Source organism: Bison bison, unplaced genomic scaffold (assembly GCF_000754665.1).
Source record: "Bison bison bison isolate TAMUID 2011002044 unplaced genomic scaffold, Bison_UMD1.0 scf7180017864148, whole genome shotgun sequence".
NCBI classification, from domain to species: domain Eukaryota; kingdom Metazoa; phylum Chordata; class Mammalia; order Artiodactyla; family Bovidae; genus Bison; species Bison bison.
In genome coordinates, this window is record NW_011494720.1 from 3766024 (window position 1) to 3790216 (window position 24193).

The following is a 24193-nucleotide window of genomic DNA, read 5'->3' on the forward strand; positions in this document are numbered from 1 at the left end:
GACTGATGCTGAAGCTGAAACTCCAATACTTTGGCCACCTCATGTGAAGAGTTGACTCACTGGAAAAGACCCTGATGCTGGGAGGGACTGGGGACAGGAAGAGAAGGGGACAACAGAGGATGAGATGGCTGGATGGCATCACTGACTCGATGGACATGAGTTTGAGTGAAGTCTGGAAGTTGGTGATGGACAGGGAGGCCTGGCGTGCTATGATTCATGGGGTTGCAAAGAGTCGGACACGACTGAACGACTGAACTGAACTGAACTGAATTCAAAATATATTCATTCCCCTTCACCAAATAATTCTAATTCTAAATATCTATCCTTCAAAACACATCTTCATGTATATAAGAAATATGGAAGAATATTAATTCGATAGCCTTGCAATGACAAAAAAAAATGGATACAATAGAATTGTCCATTAACAGAAAAATGGATGAAGTATGGTAACAATTCCATCAGTACCATGTAATAAAGAAACTAATAAAAAGACTGCGGTTGGGTGAGGGAGCCTTGTCATGACCTGGAAAAATCCTAACATACTGTTAAGTAAAAAAAGCAAATACAAAACAAAGTGTTTATCCTGATTCAATGTGCTTCCTTTTTAAATTAATTTTCATTGTAATTGCTCTACAATGTTGTGTTGGTTTCTGCTGTATAGCAAAGTGAATCAGCTATACAGACACATATCCCCTCTTTTTTGTATTTCCTTCCCATTTAGGTCACCAGAGATCACTGAATAGAGCTCCCTGTACTATACGGTAGGTTCTCAATAGTTACCTACTTTATACATAGTAGTGTATTCATGTCATCAATGTGCTTCTAAAACCGTGTGCAGGACTTGATTTGCAAAGCAAAGCATCAGAGAGGATATAGTCTTATTGTGAAAAGTGGCTTAATGTTAGGGAGAGAAGTTAAATTGGGAAGTAAAGTTGGGGGGATGGGAGGTTTTTCATTTTACATACTTCTATATTACAAGACTTTTTTTTACAAGAATGTGTTTTACACATTACTCAACTAAACACTTAAAAATACATTTTTAAAAACTGATCAGGCAAAGCACAATGAATTTAATGGCTAACTAATCCCTAGTTTATTCCTGATTTCATAATTTTATAATTGCATTTGACTCCCCCCCCAAAAAAAAGCATCTCAAAATGAAATAGACAAAATTCTTTAACATATCAATGCAAAAAAAAAATGATGGATTCAGAATGCCTGAATCAAGTAAAGACATTCCTAAGTTCCTTTTCAGAAATGAGCAGAACGGAAGAATACTGACAGTAAAGAAAAGATTCCTTTCAGCCCTCACTCAAAACTCTTCTCCCTGTAATTGACACTATCAGTTACTTGCTGGGAAAACTCGTGATTGTTCAGAATTTTGTTTGTTTTCTTTCTAGAACCTACAGGCTTAGAGTACCTTCTTTGCTAAGAACTTTTTTTTTTTTTTTAACATCTAGGCAGTAGAAAACTTTCTATTTGTAGCTAAATAGATAGATGCAAAAAGACTTATATTTATATAAAAGAAGACGACAGATGTTTCCTGGGAGTTTGTTGTATGTTAACTTGCTGTGAATGTGTGCGTTGAAGAAGTACAAGTGTTAAGAAATTGATGTACAAAATGAGAACATTCTTCCCACAAACACTGCCTGAGAAAGGCAGCTACCACCAGCCTTTGTTTAGAAACCAACTTTTACATTACCCTTAATTACTCACCCCTGCGCTTGTAAATTGAGGGTCCCTGCAGAACACACAGTGTTTCTTAAACTTAATTACCTTTTCCTTCATGAGAAACGTCACCACCCAAAAAGGCAGTTTCTCAAGGAGGGGAACTTCTAAAACAGGCCCCATCTCTCCAAATACCACTCCCTTGTTCCCCAGCACCTCTGCGTCTCACTGATACCCAGAGGCATTATGTCCTGGCTCCAACACGCCTCATCAGTAAGAAACGAAGTTCTTCAGTGGCTACTGAAGAGCAAATCTTTAAACATCCTCTGCCTAGTCTTGTGGGAGAAGGAGGAGGTTAACTAGCAATCCCAAAGGGATTCTGCATTGTTAGCTACTAGAAAAAATCATCTTCAGAATAATAAAGCTTGCTGCTGCTGCTAAGTCACTTCAGTCGTGTCCGACTCTGTGCGACCCCATAGACAGCAGCCCACCAGGCTCCCCCGTCCCTGGGATTCTTCAGGCAAGAACACTGGAGTGGGTTGCCATTGTCCTTCTCCAATGCGTGAAAGTGAAAAGTGAAAGTGAAGTCACTTAGTCGTGTCTGACTCATAGCGAACCCATGGTTTGCAGTCTACCAGGCTCCTCCATCCTCGGGGTTTTCCAGGCAAGAGTACCGGAGTGGGGTGCCATTGCCTTCTCCAAATAAAGCTTAATAATGATATTATAAATAAAAAATTATGATACATTCAGGCATAGACAAAATGAGCCATTTACTTATGAGTGGCCAGATAGACAATTTTTGTATATAAAAGTCACTGAGAGATTCAAAAATATGGGGCCAGGACACCTCACACTCAAATTTCAATTTATAATCTTATTTGTAAGCTGGAAAGATAAATGCTAAAATAATCTCAAGTAACACAGATCTTCACAGCATAGAAAGGCCCGAAGACTTTGGCTTTGATAACTGTGAAAGGCTTAGACTTAATAGTCAGATAGGCAGAGTGTGTAGCTAATGCTCATATAACTGTATTCCCCATTAGATAGATCACTTCAAAGGGAAGATGAATGGACCAGATATGTAAGCAAAACTGGAATAGTGGGAGAGCAAGAGCTAAATAACTCTGATGTGTGATTGAGAGAGCAAATTTGCCTGAAATAGAGGAGTTTCAGATAATCTTGTAAGGGTCTCACACTTTTAAAATGTGTTTCACCATGTAGCTAGAGAAATTCTCTAGGTAACAAAAGACTTTGTGTCATTGTTTTCCTGGTAAAGTCAGTCTTACTCTCCCCCTTGTTGGAGTGAACAGAACTACTTTGAAAGAACCAGCCCTGGGATGAACAGAAAGAATACAGAACGGAAGAAAGCTGGAGATACAGGAAGTTCGTGGGAGAAGCTAGGTACTGGCAGGAGCCTATAGGGGTGGGGAGAGGTGGCTGACGGGCAGCTCTATTTCACCACCAGTAAAGCTTAAAAAGGGCTTCCCTCGTGGCCCAGAAGGTAAGGAGTCCAACTGCAATGCAAGAGACCTGGGTTTGATCCTTGAGTCAGGAAGATTCACTGGAGAAGGGAATGCTACGCACTTCAGTATTCTTGACTGGAGAATTCCGTAGGCAGAGAAGCCTGGTGGGTTATAGTCCATGGGGTCACAAAGAGTTGGACACAACTGAGCAACTGAACTGAACTGAGACTTTGCTAATCAATAGGATTTAGAGTTACCAACGCAGATAAAAAGAGAAAAAAGAACTTTGACTGTCAAGTTTTTCATCTCCTCCTTTTGTGTTGTTGTGTTGTCTTCTAAGTCATATCTGACTTTTTGTGACCCCAGGCTATAGCACGCCAGGCTTCCCTGTTCTGCACTATCTCTCAGAGTTTACTCAAACTCATGTCCATTGAGTCAGTGATGCTATCTAACCATCTCATCCTCCTTTTGTGTATCTGCTCCTATTTTTCTCAGATGCTTGAGAAAGCCAGAGGGAAAAGCTAAAATCAAAAGAGGATAGAAACTATTTCTCCCTTTGTCCAAGGAAATAAAAGACTCGTTTGGAAGACTCGATTGTCAATACCTTGCTTTGTTATTTCTAACACAGGGTTTCCTAACTTTGTGTTAAAAAGCCATTCTGCCCTCATTTGAAGGTTTGTAATGGGAAGGTAAATGTAGGGAACAGATGAGAATGATTCTAGTGACAAAGGGCTTCTGTGAGGATACAGAGTAAGGTGCTCTGTGTGTGTGTGTGTGTGCATGTGTGTGTGTACTCTTGCTCATGCATGCTTAGTGAAAAGTAGTTTTTTTTTTCTTTAAGTTTCTTGAGCAACAGGCAAAAAAGAAATTACACAGAGCAAAAGGATAAAGTCATTATGTCTAAATTAATAGATATAATTAGATACAAAAATATAAATAGGTTAAACAATAAGCTCTATGAATGGAGATATTAAATCTGTATTCTTCATTTTTAATGCCCAAGATCTATTACAAGGGAGTACATCATAGATAATCCATACACATATTTTTAATTAATTAACTGAAAGCAATGAAACATTGACAATTCTGAGAATAGGACTTAATTAAACAGAACGCCCTCCAATGCCACAAGCACCTCAAATATATATAGTTTCATTCAAATAAGACCCACTGGGATCACACTGTAATATAAACCAGCAGGGGATGTTGCAAGGCAGGCAATGCTCTACCAGGATATTCCACTTAACCTGAGCAAACAGGAAATGAAGTTAGTGATATACATTTTTATATTAGAGGGACTCTGAACAAGACGTGCTGCAAAATGTTCAGGATGGAACATGGAGAGATGATAAACGTGAGTCACTATGAATCACACAGCACATACTAAGTCCTGCAGGGAGTTTCCATGTAGATTTCTGAAAGCTGTGGGACCTGTAACACAACTCTTGCAGGCTTTTCTCCCTGTGAGGCTAATTCTCACTTTCACATTTTCTTACAATGTCATCTGTCTTTTCCTTTCTCAGTCTAGTGTCTGAGTGCTTCCCTTAGAAGAACCCTACTACTTCTTCCTAAAACAGCCATTTTGATCTGTATAGTGCTCCAAAATGCTTCCAAATACTAGGAAAGAAAGCAGAAAGACTTTATAACCGCTAAGGAGTTTAGGCTGTAAAGCAGCAGAAACAAATGAAATGCACATATGCTTAAAATTCAGACACTTAACCAAAATAATCTGTAAAGATTATATCGAGTGATTTTTCTCTACTTACAGGTTCATTTCCTGCACATTCTCAGCAGCAAAATAAAAGGTCTTGATCTGTGGATGACTGATCTTAAAAGCGCTTGGAAGGAGAAAAGCACAGACACATGAGAAGTTAGAAATTAGTACAGTCAACAGTGCAGTCAACAGTAAAACAGTCAAATATATACATGGTAAGTTCATCTGATTTCTTTGTTAATTTACAAAAGCAGAATTTTTAATTACATTAAATATCTATTGTCTAATCTCTATTATATGTAGGGAGCAGAGGGTGAATTCATCACGTCAGGACTTTCAGACCAGGACTTAGTCTTGACTAATCAATAGTCTGTTCTTAAAACATATGAACATATTCTTTTATTTTCAATTGCTGTTTGTTATAGAGACAATAAACTAAAATATAAAGTGGTAGATGTGCAACTTCAAAGTACCCAGATCAACTCCAACAAGCAAAATATTTAAATTCAGATACTGCATTTATAGAAAAATAATTAAGTATAAAGTTTCTACACTGTGACAACACATCAAAAACATTAACCAAGCTATCCTCTATTGGTGAAGAAAAAATACAAGGCAGATTTTTGAGTTTAAAAGAAAAGTATAAAAACATCAACGATAACAAAGTATTTCCTCTTTACCATTTAGACAGGAAGTCCTGCAGTGTGGACCAGAGTTTTTGTACGTGACCAGTTTGGTCAAAACCACAAGAATCGACGCAACCTCATGCATCACTAGGTACTTTCTGATGCAGCTACATCACAATGGCACAGACTTAAAGCTCACAACAGGTTAATTTTTTTTTTTTTTAATAATCAGTTGCTGCTACTAGAAACACAGGTCAATAGGGAACTGCCCTTTTCTAACAAAACAGGAAGTGATGTCAAAAGCAGAACAAAGAATAAGTAAAAGATGAAAAAGACACATATACAAAATGAAGATGGATCCTGTTATGGGAAGAGCACTTGACTGGGAGTCTGGAGGCTGGGGACTCTGGCTCCCATTGCTTATCAAATCTCTTAGACTTTAAGTGTATCAGGGTGCAATCCCCAAGTCTAAGACAACTCAGAGAATTCAATTTCAGAATGCTACTGACAATTTCATGAACTAAGAAAAAGAAACTGGTCTCATATCATATCTGCTGCTCTTGTGAGTCCTATTTAACTAGCCATTCTCTTTACAAGGACACATTCTTGACATTTGATCACCCTGCCAGTCCTGGATGGCGGCTCGTTTCTCATTGGATCATGGACATGGTCATTAGCAGCATGCCCTGCCAGGGCTCCATGGGGTTTTAAAAACCATCTGCTTCACAAAGTGAAATTCCAGAAAACAAGAGGTTAAAAGCTTCTATTACTGTTTGGTGTGCCAAAACATAAAGTAAAAATTTTCAGACATTTGAATATCATCATCATGAACTTCTAAACCACCATATCACCTGAGGAGCTTATAAAAAGGCTGTTATCTTGGCCCCATTATGTTGTGGGAAATGATAGACAACTTACTGCTTTTTCTTGCATTCAGATGCTTTCTCTACTGTGAAATCAGGCAGGTTAACAAATCCATCAGCTTTTTCTGCCTGAAATAAACACACACCACAAATAGGAATAAATGCATCAATCCTAGCAGTTCGTTTATTGAGATCATATGTTGAACAGGGACAGAACAAGTGAAATGGAGGAGGATCAAAAGATACTTCTCTGAATCAGCATTGGACTTCCCCCGGACATACATTTTATAAGAGAAATTAATATTCTTCTAACAAAGCATCCAGAATCTTCTCTGAGAAGTAACATGACACAGTTTAGGGACAGCCAACGTGTGGCACAAGTAAGACCCACCCAACCCCTTCTTGTCTGTCTTCCTAGAAAACATCAGAGCTAACTGATCAGAGCTCCACTTCCTCTTGAGCCCAGGGCCATCTTCAGTATCTTTCTCATCCTACTTCTCTAGTGAGCCGCAAGTATCTAAGGTGGAACCTAATTAGCATCACAGACATAGTCATTAACAGCATGCCCTATTACATGATGAACAGAGGCCTGATTTTGGAGTTAATTAAAATTGAGGTTCATATCATGGATCCACCACTTACTGGTTGTTATAGGATTTAAATAAGCTCGGAAAAATAAAACACTTAACAGATACTCAACAAACATTATTTTCTCTCTCAAGTTTAGTAAGTTCCCAGAGGGTTAAATCACAGAGCCATGTCTTGGAAAATCTCAGTTCCATAATCAATTCCTCGAGTTCTTTCTATAAAGGAAAGAGTGCACAGGAAAATGATACTTCTAAGGACATAAAACGAATGCCACTTTAAAACACCATTTAGAGGAGAATGGATACAGGTATATGTATGGCTGAGTTGCTCTGCTGAGCATCTGAAACTATCACAACATTGTTAATTGATTATACTCCAATGCAAAATAAAATGCTTTTTAAAAAGTGCATGTCAGTGTTTCAAATATAAATATTAAAAATCTTCTCAACAAATAATAAAAGATGTTGGGCATTTCAGCAGCTTAACCTAATTTATTCCAACCATTATTTAAAATCTAGTGAGTTTTGTAGTGTACCTGATTCATTATGAAAGTTTTATATAAAAACTATGAGACTTCAAGATAAAAGATTAAACAATACCAAAAATTTTACAGGGAATATAATCATTGCTCTGCCTCTAAAAAGTTTCTTAGCCTTTATGAATAAAATTTAACTGAACCACAGGAGGCTAGATTGCTTGTCACAGATAGAACTCAAATCTTCCATCTACACTAGTATCTCTGAATGGAGAAATACAGTCCACAACATTAAACGTAGGTGAGTCTAGGATTTCCCTGGCAGTCCAGTGGTTAAGACTCCAAGTTCCCAATGCAGGGGGCATGGGTGGGAGAACTAAGATTCCACATGCTGCACCGCATGGCCAGAAAAACAAAGCAAAACGTAAATGAGTCAGTGGTTATTAGAGGATATGTAAAAATTGGTTTTGAAAACACAATTAAAGGCAGCTAGTTGTTAGGTCAGCACCTTGAGTGCTCATAGTTCATGTTTTCATCTGTGCTTCTTTCCCTTATCACCAACTAGGGTGTAACTTGCACTCTTTCTTCAGAAAAATTAAACTGTGAAACTTCCAATCTTAGGTCTGTTCCGTCTGTTCTCTCCTACGTGCACCAACTTAGCCAGACTCTTCGCTCGAAGATCTTTCTTCTTATAAAACTCAAAACTCAATTCAAAGGATACTTCCTTCTTTAAAAGTTATATGTTTTTCCAATTAGACTTATTTATTTTTGGATGGGCTATTTAATCACTGGATGATGGTTTCACCAATCCTATCTAAAGAGAATGTAAAGCATTTGAAGAGATTCAACTTTCTCTACAATGCACAATGCTTTTTTGTGGACTCTCAGCATTATATAAAAGTATACTATTTTTCATTTATTTAATTGAAGTATAATTGATTTATTTGCAATATTGTGTTCATTTCTGCTGTACAGCTAAGTGATTCAGCTATTCAGCTTTTCCACTATGGTTCATCACAGAATATTGAATATAGTTCCCTGTGCTATATAGTAGGATCTCGCCATTTATCCATCCTATATAATAAAAGTTTGCATCTGCCATCCCAAACTCCTAACGCAGCCCTCCCTCACCCATACTAAAAATTAGAGTTTAAAAAAAAATTACATTAGGCTCCAGAAATTCCAGTCTTATATACCCCAAAAGAAGTGAAAACAGGTGCTCAAATAAATACATGCGTGTTCACAGTAGCATTATTTCACAATAGTCAAAAAGCAGAAACAGTCTAAGGGTCCATCAACAGAGGAACAGATAGTGACCTATCCATACAATGGAATATTACTCTGTCATAAAAAACAAAGGAAGTACTGATAAGTACTCTAATGTGGATGAACCTTGAGAACATTATATAAAGGAAAAGAAGTGACACAAAACACTATATATTGCATAATTTCATTTATATGAAATAGCCAAAATAGGTAAATCCATAGAAACAGAAGACAGATTAGTGGTTGTCAGGGGCCATAAGCAGGAGGGGATAGGGAGCAACTGCTTAATGGGCATGAGTTTCCTTTGGGTTGTTGAAAATGTTTTAGAACTAGATAGAGGAAGTGGCTGCACATGTGAGGGTACCAAATACCGCTGAATTACTCATTAAAGATGGGTAATCTCATGTGAGGACTTCCTTGGTGGCTCAGAGATAAAGAATCCACCTGCCAATGCAGGAGATGTGGGTTCAGTCCCCGGGTTGGGAAGATCCTCTGGAGAAGGAAATGGCAACCCACTCCAGTATTCTTGCCTGAAAAATTCCACAGACAGAGGAGCCCGGTGGGCACCCGTCCATGGGGTCGCAAAGAGCTGGACCTGACTTAGCAACTAAACAACAGTCTCATGTGAATTTTACCTCAATTAAAAAAATGCTATTTGGGGCTAGGGTATTTTAATGTAAATTCCTACAATTACTTTAGAAAGAATAAAACAATTTATATTCACCATTTGTTTCTACTTCCTACCTTCATTGATTTCTACACCCACTAGTCCACAGAAAGAGTTGTTACCGAAAACCGCAAAGATTTTCATGTTGCTAAATCCCATGCACCCTTTTTAGCCCTCAGTTACTTGAACTCTGGAAACTGACACTCCAGCCCACTCCCTCCCTCATGAAATGTCTCTTTTCTGACAATGCATTTCTGCAGCCTCCCCCTCTTCCCCATTTAACTGCTCCTTGCTTTCTTTCATAGGGTCTTCTTTCCCGCTCTGTTTCTTATGCCCCAGATTTCTAAGTACAAACTCACTCTCTTCTTATTCCAATACCCTCCACAGGGGATCATACGCACTTCCATGGCAGCGTGTATAACCACATTTGTACACACGTATCCAAAACCTATAGCCACAAACTCCTTTCAGTCCTAGTGCGCCCATCCCAAGATCCAACTGCCGAATGTACCTATTCGATGAGCACTCCACAGGCTCCCTGTCATGGACCCAATATTTGTGTTCCCCCACATCCCAAATTCATATTTTGAAGCCCTAACCTGATGGTATTCTAAGTGGGGTCCAGGGGAAGTAGTTTGGTTTAGATGAAGTAATAAGGGTGAAGCCCCTCCGAGGGAATTAGTGCCCTTATAAAACGATGAAGGCACCAGTGCTTTCCCGCTCCTGCCCATTCCTCCTCCATCTGAACACATGGCAAGAAAGCAGCTGTCTTCCAACCGGAAAGAAACCTCTCATCTGATATGGAATCCACGAGACCTGGATCTTGGACTTCCTAGGCTCCAGAACTCTGACAAACAAGTATTTGTTGTTTAAGCCCTGCAGACTATGGTATTTTGCTATGTGGCAGCACAAACTAAGATTCTCCCCTCGAGAGTGGTAAATCCAAGACCAAACTCATCATCTCCCTCCACGAAAGGCCTGCTTCTCTTTCTCCTGTGTTCTCCTCTGAAGTGAATGATGTCACTTTCTATCCAGTTGTCCAAAAACAGGAAATATGGGAGACATCTTTGACACTTCAATCTCCTTCTCAGCATCTGTGCGAGTAACCACTAAGTTGTATCATTGCTGCGTCTGCCACAGCTCTTCAAAGCTTCTGTTACCCACACCGCCTTCAGACCACCATTACTGCAGAAGTCCTCGAAACCATTAACCATTATCCCTCTCCATAGTTCTGTTTTTTCCTCTGATTTAGTGTCCAAATCACAATCACAGCAAATCTTCACTCCACAAACCTCTTCTTTCATTAAAATCCTGCATGGTTCCCAATTGCTCTTGGAGAAAGTCTAAGTGTTTAAAGTGAAGTCTCTCAGTCATGTCTGGCTCTTTGGGACCCCATGGACTGTAACCTACCAGGCTCCTCCATCCATGGGATTTTCCAGGCAAGATTACTGGAGTGGGTTGCCATTTCCTTAAGTGTTTAAGCAGAATATAAAAGGCCTTTCATGATTACTCCATGGTTAATTACAGTTTCATCTTCTCTGGAGAAGGAAATGGCTACTCACTTCAGTATTCTTGCCTGGAGAATCCCATGGACAGAAAAGCCTGGAGAGCTACAGTCCATGGTATCACAGAGTCAGACTTGACCTAGCAACTAACACTTTCACTTTTTCACTTTCACAATTATATAGTTTCATTTTCTCTAGTGTCCCTACCCCTTACTCAACCAAAAGTAAATGAAAAAATTAAAACACAGAAAAAATACTTCTATTGAGCTGAATTATAATTGATACCCAATTTATAGCATTAGTACTCTCTAGATAATCTACTATCAGAACAAGAAGGCCATCTTAAATGACAACAACACAAAAATAAATCAACAAAAAACTAAATACAGATATATGTAAGAGAAAAACTGTAAATCTTCATTTTGATGGATTCCTTTCTGGCAAAACTGAAATGGCTGAGATTCCTTCAAATAAGAGCCTAAATAAAAATGAGTAAAAGATACCTTAATATTTCCCCAGTAAATTTTTCTTCTATGAGCAAAGGCATTTCTCACTTTATGTTCAAACTGTATTCAAAATCACAGATAACTGTGTCAAAAATCGTCTTTGCTTATTTGACTTGCAAAAAATACCTCAAAAATGACAATCACAGTGGGAAAATCCTAAGGAAATGACAGTTTTCTCCTCCTTTCCCTCCTCCCACCCCCTCAGATCCCTTGTTCCTTATTGCATTAACTGAACTAACTTTCTCAAATAGCATCCTTCCTCTCCAATCATTTCTAACTTTCTGAAAAGTTACTTGAAAGTTCTTCATTGGTACCTGCAATTTTCTCCCTGGATTCTAATGTCATAAAAATCTTGTTCTCTTACCAGAAGTATCACATCATCCTTTGGTCACTGTGCAAACTTGTCTTATCAGATTTAGTCTTACATTCTGAAACAAGACACTGCTTTTCACTTTGTGATATGATGCTCTACAATCTTAAATACCACATATTCATCCTTCCACTTTTCTAGCAACTCTGATTTTGTTCAACTTGGTGAAGTTTCATCTGCAGTTGGTATATTAGCAGCATTAAACACACATGTTTATTAAAACTGTTCATGTTATACATTCATTTATTCAATGAACATTTACTGAGTACCTCTTTTGTGTCAGGCACTGTGTCAGATATTTGGGCTTTATCAGTGAACAAAACAGACAGGGATATCTACTTTCAAGGAAAAAATTGACAATAGCTCAACATATGAGCACATAAATTCCATAGCACACTCTAAGCAATAATTACTACAGAGAAAAGTAAAACCGATCTGGGTAAAGGGGTTCTGACTGCAAGCAGGGCAAGATGCCTTCTGTTCCTAGGCTTAAAAAGCCCTTCCTCTCTCACTTTCCTAGATATGTCTCCACGAATCAACTTAGGTGTGACCTTCTCCAAAACTTTCCCTTGCTCCTCCAAGCTTGGAATTAATGCCCTCTGCTTTATGCCCCAACCTCCACAATGGGCTTTGCTTACCATACTTCTCTTTCTGTATTTAGTTATCAAGGTATTCTTCTGTTTCTCCAACAGACTGAGCACCTTGAGGGAAATAATTTTGTTGTTTACAGTTATATCATCAATTATTGAGATAAGCTAAGGTGTTCAACTTTTGATGCTTTTGAACTCTGGTGTTGGAGAAGACTCTTGAGAGTCCCTTGGACTGCAAGGAGATCTAACCAGCCCATTCTGAAGGGATTTCTTTGGAAGGACTGATGCTAAAGCTGAAGCTCCAGTACTTTGGCCACCTCATGTGAAGAGTTGACTCATTGGAAAAGACTCTGATGCTGGGAGGGATTGGGGGCAGGAGGAGAAGGGAACAACACAGGATGAGATGGCTGGATGGCATCACTGACTCGATGGACATGAGTCTGGGTAAACTCTGGGAGTTGGTGATGGACAGGGAGGCCTGGCGTGCTGCGATTCATGGGGTTGCAAAGAGTCAGACACGACTGAGCGACTGAACTGAACTGAAGGTGTTCAACACAAATGAAATAAAGAAATGAGCTTTATGAATGAATGAAGGACAGAAACATGGTCTTTTTCCTCAGTCAATAAAGTGCTAAAATGAGATGCAGAAGTCACCTGGAAAAACGTTTGGCAGTTTCTAAAAAATATAAATATATATATTAATAATTACCATACAACTTAGCAATTCCATTCCTAGGTATCTACCCAAGAGAAATGCAAGCATATGCCCATGCAAAGATCTGCCTGCAAACATTTATAGCAGCAGTATTCATAATAGCTCAAATCTGGAAACAACCTAAATATCCATCAACTGGTAAACAGTGTGGTATATTCATACAACAGAATACTGTTTAGTGAACAATTGACATGAGCTCAAACATAGAAGAATCTTGAAAACATAATGCTAAGTAAAAGACAGACACAAGAAATCATGTAATACTATATTATTCTTTTATATAAAATGTAGAGAAAAAGCAAATCTATCTATAAAGACAGAAAGTAGAATAGTGGTTGCCTGGAGGGAGAATGAAGATTGACTGTAAAGGCATAAAGGATTTTATTGGTATGATGAAAATTATTTAAAGCTGATTTATTATGATGGCTCATCACTCAGTAAATTTACCAAAAATCGTTGTAAATCTGAATAGTGTAATTTTATGATATGTGAAATATATCTCAATAAAGCTGTTTTTAAAAATATGAGATGCAGGAAAAGTTTTGGGAGTAAAAAATAATGAATGAAATTTTTCCTGTTTGTGTATCCATAAGACTTAAAAGAAGGCAAAATATGAGGTCTTTGATGACTCCACTGATGACTCAATATGACTTGTTAAAACTTTAGACACAAAATTAAGTTAAAATTTATTTGCTTCAATTTTTGGACTACAGGAATTTTAGAGTGAAAAGTATTTTACATAGAATTTGCCACACTCAGACATATTTTTTAAATTAATTGAAATAAGATCTTAAGTTTTAATATCTAAATGCAAAATAAGTGTTCATTGCCATCAATAAAGTTTGACTTTTTCATAGTACAAAATAGACAAAATCAGTTCTTAAGGACCTACATATGTCAGAAAGGTAGAAGGGCAGGCCTAGAAAAATAAGAGTGTTATAAATATATCCCAGAGACTAAGTAGGTCAAAGAAGACCAAGCCAGAAACAAATGAAGTATAATATAGGAAACTATTATGTATTTCATGGTTAAAAATAAAGAGTATAATTACCTGTCTATTCTCAGTGGAACACTATTTCCTTGATTCTAAGAAGCCTGATTTTTTACATTTCAATAATTCTGAAATCAAGAGGCACCTTAGAAACCATGTGTATTTTCCTTGTACCATTTCCCTCAAAATCCTGTTATTCAATAAAGTACAGGTCTTTAAATGAATATCTTAAATTCAAGGGGAAAATAGTTTAAAAAACAAAATATAGACTTCTTTGTAATATGTTTTTGCAGTTATGCATGAATATGAATTTGACACTCTTGAAATTACTTTAAATAAACTTCAGTGAAGTTACCCAATGAATATCAAAATCGGGAAATTTGCAAAACTTTAGTACTCCACATAAATCCATGGTTTGCTCAGTTCTACCCTGAAACTCCCAGTATGTTGGAAACAGTTCAGTTCAGTTCAGTTCAGTCGCTCAGTCGTGTCTGATTCTTTGTGACCCCATGAATTGGAGCATGCCAGGCCTCCCTGTCCATCACCAACTCCCGGAGTTCGCCCAAACCCATGTCCATTGAGTCGGTGATGCCATCAAACCATCTCATCCTCTGTGGTCCCCTTCTCCTCCTGCCCTCAATCTTTCCCAGCATCAGGGTCTTTTCCAGTGAGTCAGCTCTTCGCATCAGGTGGCCAAAGTATTGGAGTTTCAGCTTCAACATCAGTCCTTCCAATGAACACCCAGGACTGATCTCCTTTAGGATGGACTGGTTGGATTTCCTTGCAGTCCAAGGGACTCTCAAGAGTCTTCTCCAACACCACAGTTCAAAAGTATCAATTCTTCAGCACTCAGCTTTCTTTATAGTCCAACTCTCACATCCATACATGACCACTGGAAAAACCATAGCCTTGACTAGATGGATCTTTGTTGGCAAAGTAATGTCTCTGGTTTTTAATATGCTGTCTAGGTTGGTCATAACTTTCCTTCCAAGGAAACAAGCAAAGTCTAAACTCTAAGCAGAGCAGTTCACTCTCATGTCACTTTGGAACAGGTGTCACTAAATTCTAATGGCCTTCAATTTTCTTGTTTTGCAGTGTCTTTGATTTTGTTAACAGGGTAATATTGACCTTGTAGAATAAGCTAGAAAGTATTTCCTCCTCTTTAATTTTTGAAACACTTTGAGAAGGATTAACTCTTTTTTTAATGTTTGGCAGAATTCCCCTGTGAAGCCATCTGGTCTTGAAGTTTTATTTGTTGGGAGATTTTGGATTACTGATTCAATTTCAGTATCAAGAATTGGTCTATTTAGATTTTCTATTCCTTTCTAATTTAATCTTGTAAGATTGTACATCTCTAGGAATTAATCATTTCTTCTAGGTTGTCCAACTTTTTGGCATAAAATTGTTTGTGGTATTCACTTGTGACTATATTTTTGTGACATTGGTTGTAACTTCTCCTCTTTCATTTCTAATTTTGTTTATTTGGTCTCACTCTCTTTTTTTCTTAATGAGTCTGGCTAAAGGTTTACCAGTTTTAAAAATATCTTTCTAGTTTCTTTCATTGATCTTTTTAACTATTTTTTTAGTCTCTATTTCCTCTCTAATCTTTATTATTTCCTTCCTTTTGCTGACTTTGGGCTTTGTTCTTTTTCTAATTCCTTTAGATGGAAAGTTTAGGTTGTTTACTTGAGATTTTTCTTATTTCTTAAGGTAGGCCTACATCACTAAAAACATCTCTTAGAACTGTTTTTGCTGCATCCCATATATTTTGAAAAGTTATATTTCTATTTGTCTCAAGATATTTTCTGATTTCCTCTTTGATCTTCTCATTAACTCATTAGGTTTTTTTGTAGCAAGTTTTTTAGTTTCCACGTGTTTGTGGTTTTTCCATTTTTGTTCCTGAAATTGACTTCTAGTTGCATACTACTATGGTAAGAAAAAATATTTGAAATAATTTCAATTTTTTGAAATTTACTGAAACTTATTTTGTAGCTTAGCATGTAATATATCTTGGACAAAGTTTCATGTTCACTTGAAAAGAATATGTATTCTGCTGATCTTGATGGAATGTTCTGTGGCTATCTATTAAGTCTATCTGATCTAATGTGTCTTTTCAGGCCACTATTTCCTTATTGATTTTCTGACTGGATAATCTGTCCATTGATATAAGTAGGCTACTACAGTCCTCTTGCATTATTATATTACTGTCAATGTCTTCCTCTATGTCTGTTAATAGTTGCTTTATATATTTAGACATTTCTATAGTAGATACATTTATGTTCACAAATGATATATCCTCTTCTTGGATTGAATTGTTTATCATTATATAATGCCCTTCTTGTCTTTTATTATAGATTTTTAAGTCTACTTTGCCTGATATGAGTATTGCTGCCCAATTTTCTTGTCCACCAACATGACTGGATAAAGAGGATGTGGTATACATATACATGATGGAATGGAATATTACTTAGCCTTAAAAAAGAATTAAATTTTGACATTAGCAACAATGTGGATGGACCTAGAGGGTATTATGCTTAGTGGATTAAGTCAGACGGGAAGAGACAAATACTGTGTGTTTTCACTTATATGTGAAATCTAAAAACTAAAATGAATGAACAAATACACCAAGGCAGAAATAGACTCACATACACAGAGAACAGACTGGTGGCTGCCAGTGGAGAGAGGGGTGGGTGGAGGAGAAAAATGGGTGAGGGGGATTAAGAGGTACAAACTACCGGGTATAAAATAGATAAATTACAGGGATATATTGTACAGCACAGGAATAAGCCAATATTTTATAACAACTTTATATGAACTCACACACTGTTGGCAATAATGCAAAAATGGAAGCCACTGCAAGGAAACTGAGCATTAACTAGCAAAAATGTATTTACTCTTTGACCCAGAAACCCTACTCCTGGGATCTGTCCTAAATATAAATATGTTGAATGGCATATGAATTGTATCATTATTTGCAAGAACAAAAGACTGTAAAGAATTCAAATGTCTATCATCAGGGGACAATTGAATAAAGTGTGTATGGTATCCACATACAATGAATAACTAAGAAAAATGACATATATACATACAGGGTAATCTCCAGGACAAGGCAAGAGAAAAAGTAAGGTATAGCACAATAGATACAGTATGCTAATTTTATGTGAGAAAAAAGAGATAGGATATGTTCATGCCTACATACTCATCTTTATTTGTAAAAATAAATCATAGCAAAAATTTTAAAAACAAACGTAAAAGGAGGAAGGCAAAAGGGTAGAGGAACAGGGACAAAAGCAAGACTCACCTGGTTATAATTAGTTATATAGTTTTGACTTTGAAATTGGATAAACGATTTATATTTTTTAAAAAATGCAAACAAAAAAGAAGCAGTTCCCAAAATTAAAAACAAATAGAAACAAACGAACTCAATTGAATATAATAAACATGGTGACAGAACCCCACAAATAATAACAGAGCACAGAATTTTGACTACAAGATAATTAGTGGAACACAGTCTAAAAACTTTTAGTAGTGACATTGTCCTTATTTTTAGGTGATTTTAGTAGTTTTTTTTCCCCTCAGAAAATTCCTTGAAATGTAAAGGAAGAGGGAGTGGAGTTGGCTTTTGGCTCTAGATGACAGACTATGTGATGCTGCTTTGTTATGAAAAGTCAACTCCACTCCCTCTTCCTTTCAGGAAAGGAACTAGAGAGATTATACACCACGGCCATCTCCAGTCTGCTAGTGTTATGTGGGCCTGCAGGCAGACAGCTGACATTATTAGCCCTGGGTTTTGATAAGCACTGCAAAGGAAGAAGAAAGAATGATTTTCTCTCCTCTTTTAGATATCAGAAGCAAGACTGGCAGTGAGAACACTTGAAATCCTTTTGAGAAGTATCAGTCAGTTCAGTTCAGTCACTCAGTCGTGTCTGACTCTTTGCCACCCCATGGACTGCAGCACAGCAGGCCTCCCTGTCCATCACCAACTCCTGGAGTTTACTCGAACTCATGTCCATTGAGTCGGTGATGCCATGCAACCATCTTACCCTCTGTCATCCCCTTCTCCTCCTGCCTTCAATCTTTCCCAGCATCAGGGTCTTTTCCAATGAGCCAGCTCTTCACATCAGGTGGCCAAAGTATTGGAGTTTCAGCTTCAACATCAGTCCTTCCAATGAATATTCAGGACTGATCTCCTTTAGGATGGACTGCTTGGATCTCCTTGCAGTCCAAGGAACTCTTGAGTGTCTTCTCCAACACCACAGTTCAGAAGCATCAATTCTTTGGCACTCAGCTTTCTCTATAGTCCAACGCTCACATCCATCCATGACTACTGAAAAGACCATAGTTTTAACTAGACGGACCTTTGTTGAGAAGTAATTATAATAATCTTGAGTAAAATCTCTAGTAAAACCTAACTTTTGTTGAGTACTAAGTACATGACATCTAGGTACTAATATCTTAGTATTTAGAGAAAAATTTATCATATTCAAATGCCAGAATTTACAAAATTGATCACTATTTAACCTAGACATGAAACTAGACTGGCATTCAGGACTTCCTTGGTGCTCTAGTGGCTAAGATCTGCATTCCTAATGCAGGGGATCTGTGTTCAATCCCTGATCAGGGAACTAGATCCCACATGCCTGAACTAAGCATGCAAATGCCACAACTAAGACCGAGCACAACCAATAAATAGATTGGCATCGTACAAGAGAAAAATTATACGGTTCATTAAAGTGACAGAACTCAGACCAGAACCCAGAAGTCAGTTAAATAATTCTAGCCAACAATTTCTTCAGTCTCAACCACAGATGAAATATCATAGAAGAGAATCTGCAGTTGACAAATGTCATAGAAGAAAAAATCCTGGACTTGAATCAGAGTATCTTGAAGCAAGCCACTTACTGTGTAATCCTAGGCAGAGCATTTAACCTCTTGGGTCAGCGAGCCTAATTAGAATTAATATGAATCTATGTAATACTGTAAAGTTGTCAGAACTATATAATTTTATACAGTTAAAATAAAATTTAAGATTTTATTATTAATGAGAAGAATTGGGAAAGAAAATAGAAGGAATGACCCAAAAAAGACAAAGGTAAAGTAAAATAAGTTTTTCACTCTGCTCACTGTCAGCCAAGCCCTCCAAATAGCTCCTTCTCAGTCTAAACTCTTCCTTATTTCCTCTGTCTCAGATTAATGGCTGTAGAAAAATATTTTAAATTCTTTGGAGAGCAATAATGCTAGCAAGCTCTCTGCATCCTTCATACAGTATCTGGGGTATGCTTTTATTTAAATGCTATTGCATTTGAGTTTATCTAGCGCTGTATTTTGCATATAATGAGATTTTCATCCAAAGAGATTTTTCTTCTTATAAATGCTTAGAAATAGATGTCCTACATAGAAAACATTTGGCAAGTGTTCTTGACTAATCAACACAAAGGCCTGATTTCCTACCAAACCCACAGATAGTGGCCATTCATTATAAAAATGGACTGAAGGTGTTGGTGGTGATAATCAGGATGGTACTGAAGAGGCTGGGGCTCTAACAGGGAGAGAAAAGGCCTCAGAAGGAAGCCGACCACTTGCAGAGAATGCTGTGGGTGACCCAGCCACGCGGCCACGTCCTGATCACCCGGGGCACGCTGGCCAGACTGGACTGCCGGCCCTTGCATCTCTTTGTGGGAGGCTTCTCTGGCTGCCAGATTCCAGCTCCCCATCTGTGCAGGGGTGCCCTGCCCCCAGGGCAAGCAACGACTGATGCGACTTGGTGTATAAATATTCCAGGGTCCCTGTCCCTTGGGAGGAAAACTCAGAGGTGTGTCTTTCTCACAGGCTCTCAGGGTTCCCCAGCAGAATTAAGCTTTAGCTACTCACAGTCACGATCTGCATGCTCAAGAGAGCTTTATCAGCTGACTTTCCACCTTTTCTCACTTCCTCATTTCCTTTCCACATATTTCCGGTATCACTTCCCAAATAAAGTACTTGCACCTAAATTCTCTCTCAGGGTCTGCTTCTGGGAAATCTAAACCACGATGCTATTCCTTTCACAGAAAGTGTTCCTACTAGTGGTTCCTGCTCACGAACAGCCCATCTGCTCTGCACCTGAAGCCCTCTTCATGATTTCCTTTTAAAAATTGCCCAAGGATATGACTCTTTCATTATCATATTAGGTCATATTTAAGTAGTGACCACGGGCTTCCCAGGTGGCGCAGTGGTAAAGAATCTGCCTGCACTGCAGGAGACGCAGGAGACGCAAGAGACGTGGTTTGTTCCCTGGGTTGGGAAGATCCCCAGAGAAGGAAATGGCAACCCAATCTAGTATTCTTGCCTGGGAAATCCTACGGACAGAGGAGCTGGCAGGCTACAGTCCGTGGGGTCTCAAAGAGTCAGATATAATTAGTGACCAAGCATGCACACATACAAGTGACTGGCGTCTCACTCTATGATGTGTAAATCAGCAATCCTAGCTAGCCATGCTTACTTAAACATTCTTCCATTCTCTCCCTACGAAATCACAGTTTTAACGAAATTAAGTTATCAGTGAATTTTCTGGCAGTCTGACATACAAAAGTAGTCATTATCTTCTGAAATATCATTATAAGAACAAGGTGGAAATTTTAGTATAAAAGAATCTTCTATTATTGTTCTCTATAATATAAAATCTTCCTCACAGGGCACAAGCCTTAGCACAGAAGGCCATACGTGATCTTCCACATCCAGCTTCAACTCCCACCAGTGTTTTAGAAGCCTTAAAACCCTAGAGACGCTATTACTTCCACCTATTTAGAGTTGGTCTATTCGGCAGCATGGTCAGGGTAAAAAAAAAGGGAAGAAAAAGCACTAAACAGGAAGGAAATTTTTTAAATGAATAGGAAGACATTTGGCTAAATGTCACTATTACAGAATAAGCTACATGTCTTGTTTCCCAATAGAGGTCATCTTCCAGGAAGAATAAATAAAGGACCATCATTTAAGAAACCTGAAGTCTGGCATGTTTGCTTTCAATATTAGAAATTTGGTGGAAATAAGAAAAATAAGGCAGATTGTTTCAAAATCACAGTTACTATAGCACATAATTGTGCCTTCACACCATGCATATTAAATCTTCCAAAACTCCAGAAAATTTCAAATCTCTTCAAACTGCTTTCATGAGTTTCTTGAGTCCCATTAAGTTACTGCTCAGCCACAGCTGAACAGACTCCACTGGGAAAAGACAGTTGTCCAAAGAAGATATATAAATGCCCAAAAGGCACATGAAAAGATATTCAAGGTGACAAATCATTAGGAAAATGCAAATCGAAACCACCATGAGACAGTACCTCATATCTGCTAGTATGGCCACTATCCAAAAACACGAACAAACAAAAAACCAGAAAATAGCAAATGGTCGTGAAGATGCGGAGAAAAGGGAACCCCTGTGCGTCACTGGTGGGCATGTAAAATGGCCACCATAAAAAAAAAAAACAAAAAAAACAGTATGGCAGTTCCTCAAAGAATTAAAAATAGAATTATCATATGATCCAGAAATTTCACTTCTGGGTATGTAGCTGAAAGAATTGAAAGAAGGGTCTCAAAAAGACTTTTGTACACCAGTATTCACAGCAGCATTATTCACTATCTCCAAAAGGTAGGTACAATCCAAGTGATCATCAACAGATACGAACGTGCAAGTAAGATGTGGTCTACACATATAATGGGATATTATTCAGTCTTAAAAAGGAAGAAAATTCTAACACATGCCACAGAATGATGCAATGAACCTTGAAGACATTATGTTTAGTGAAATAAGCCAGTCACAAAAGGACAAATACTGCATGATTCCAGTTGAATGGGGTACCAAGAATAGCCAAATTCATGAAGAAAGAAAGTAGAATGGTAGTTTCCAGAGGTGGAGATACTGAATATAGCACTGTGGTTTTATAAGATGGTAAGAGTTCTGGATACAGTTGCACAATAATGTGAATGCACTTACTGCCACTGAACTGTACCCTTCAAAATGGTTAAGAGGGGTGACTGCATGTTATGTTTGAGGTACTACAATTTTCTAAAAGTAAATTCCAAAAAATGTGGTGATACTCCTCTGAAAATCATTATTTGTCAGTAAAGGATGAGAATGCATTTGCCACAGTAAGTTTCCTAAGATTCCAATAGGAAAATATCAGTGGTTAACATGCTGTTCATGAGACTGCCTCTTTCCCAGGGAATAGCCAGAGATTCACATTCCAGTCTAACAGATAAGAAAGAAGGCCCAGAGAGGGTGAGGGGTTGGCCTAGGTTGATGAGTGGCTCCAGCATCAGAGGAGCGCCCATCCTCCTGATTTTGAATCTAGGGACAACTTCAACTCTAAGATGTCATTTCCTTGTGTCCTTTTCATTTATGTGGGAGGCAGGGAGAATGCTGTGCAGTATGTGGGATCTTAGTTCCCCTATCAGGGACCGAACCCACACCCCTCACCCCCTGCACTTGGAAGCATGGAGTCTTAACCACTGAATCACCATGGAAGTCCCTTTTGTCCTTTTTGAAGACATTGTTTCAAACATGTTCTAAATTCTGGCTCCTTTAAAAAATGTTCTATATATATATTTCTTGTCACTTCCACTGCATAGCTTCCTTTCAAAATGTGCTTGAAACACACTTTATGGAAAACCAAACACAGCAGCACGATGACAGATGAGTTTATCAGCTAGCTTGTCAGTAGAAGCATCTGGTCCCTTGGACCTTAAAAAGCTTGCACTGCAGGGAACGATAAATCTTCAAATAATGACTTCTCAGGAAAATCCTCAAATCTAACCAAAAGTTCAGCTCATCCCATGGGTCACTTCTCATTCTATTGTTTGGAAAATGTGCACACAGCCCTCATCACTAAATCACATATTACCTAAGCTCTTACTCCACGTTAGGAACTACTGTGCTGAAGAATGCCCCCAGGGCCTCCTAGTTCACTTTCCTGTTTTATGGCTTAAAAATCACCCTTTACACAGGGTCAGTAGGAGTATTTTTAGAATCTCTAGCACATGACAGCCATTGCCGCCAAAACAAAAACAAACATTTCTAGTGTTTGAAAATCCTTAGCACAACCCTTTTGCATCCTAAAATCACAATGCTATACACACACATTTCATCTAAAGTGTACACAAATTTGCCATTATACGTATTCCTTTGATCTTTTATATATTGCCTTAAAATGCGTTTACTCTTCTCACAACCACTCTGAATTACGTAGGGACGGTATTCTTGGTCAAAAGGTACTTATAAGAAAATGAATGCATCACTGACCTAGGATGAGACAGGTTAGTATGAAAGGGCAGGACTAAGGACCCTGTGACATTTGTCCTTCATATCCATGCTGGCAAAACTCATTTTCCTGCCTGCTCGCTTAAAAGAATAACCGAGATACACACACACACTCGCATTCACCTATCAATATATTTATACGCATACCAATAACTATATAAGTGCAAATATATTAAACACACTTGCATGCTAAATCACTTCAGTCATGTCTGACTCTTCACGAGCCCTCCAGGCTCCTCTAGCCATGGAATTATCTAGGCAAGAATACTGGAGTGGATTGCCATGCCCTTCTCCAGGGATCTTCCCAACCCAGGGATCAAGCCCACATCTCTTACATCTTTTGCATTGGCACGTGGGTTCTTTACCACTAGCACCACCCAGGAAGCCCATATTAAACATATACTATAAATTAAACACATGTTGCTTTATATTCAACTTAGTATATGTGTGTTTGTAAATTCTATTTCCTGTTAGCTATTTTAAAGAATTTTTAAAACCAAGATTTCTGATTTCAAATTCTATGCATTAATGAACTATAATATATCCATATGTAATACAGCCATTAGAAATGATGCTGTGGATATATATATACATATAGTATATATGTATAGTATATAGTATATATATAGTATATAGACATGAAAATATTTTTGTAATAATTGCTTGGTGAAAAAATCAAGTTATGATCTCACGCATGGTATAACTGGATTTTTGGGAAACACAGAAAAATGTTTGCAAACACATACACCAAAATGTTTGGAGTGATTGCATCAAGGTCACGGGATCATAATTCATTTAAATAAATAAATGATCTTAATTCACTCATTTCTTTCTGTCTCTCTCCATATCTGTCTGACATTTTAAACCATCTTCTTAATTATTTAAGGCATTTAA

At 37.9% G+C, this 24193-nt stretch overlaps 1 protein-coding gene across 3 annotated transcripts in view; it reads right to left on the reverse strand.

Moving 5' to 3' along the window:
- Positions 1 to 24193, reverse strand: part of IPCEF1 (interaction protein for cytohesin exchange factors 1) — a 170697-nt gene that overhangs the window by 35340 nt on the left and 111164 nt on the right. For all 3 annotated transcript variants that reach the window (XM_010840846.1, XM_010840845.1, XM_010840847.1), the window contains 2 exons: positions 6390 to 6463; positions 4898 to 4969 (listed from right to left, as the gene is read on the reverse strand). In XM_010840846.1, the coding sequence (XP_010839148.1) occupies positions 4898 to 4969; positions 6390 to 6463 (146 nt within the window). The remainder of the gene's footprint in view (positions 1 to 4897; positions 4970 to 6389; positions 6464 to 24193) is intronic.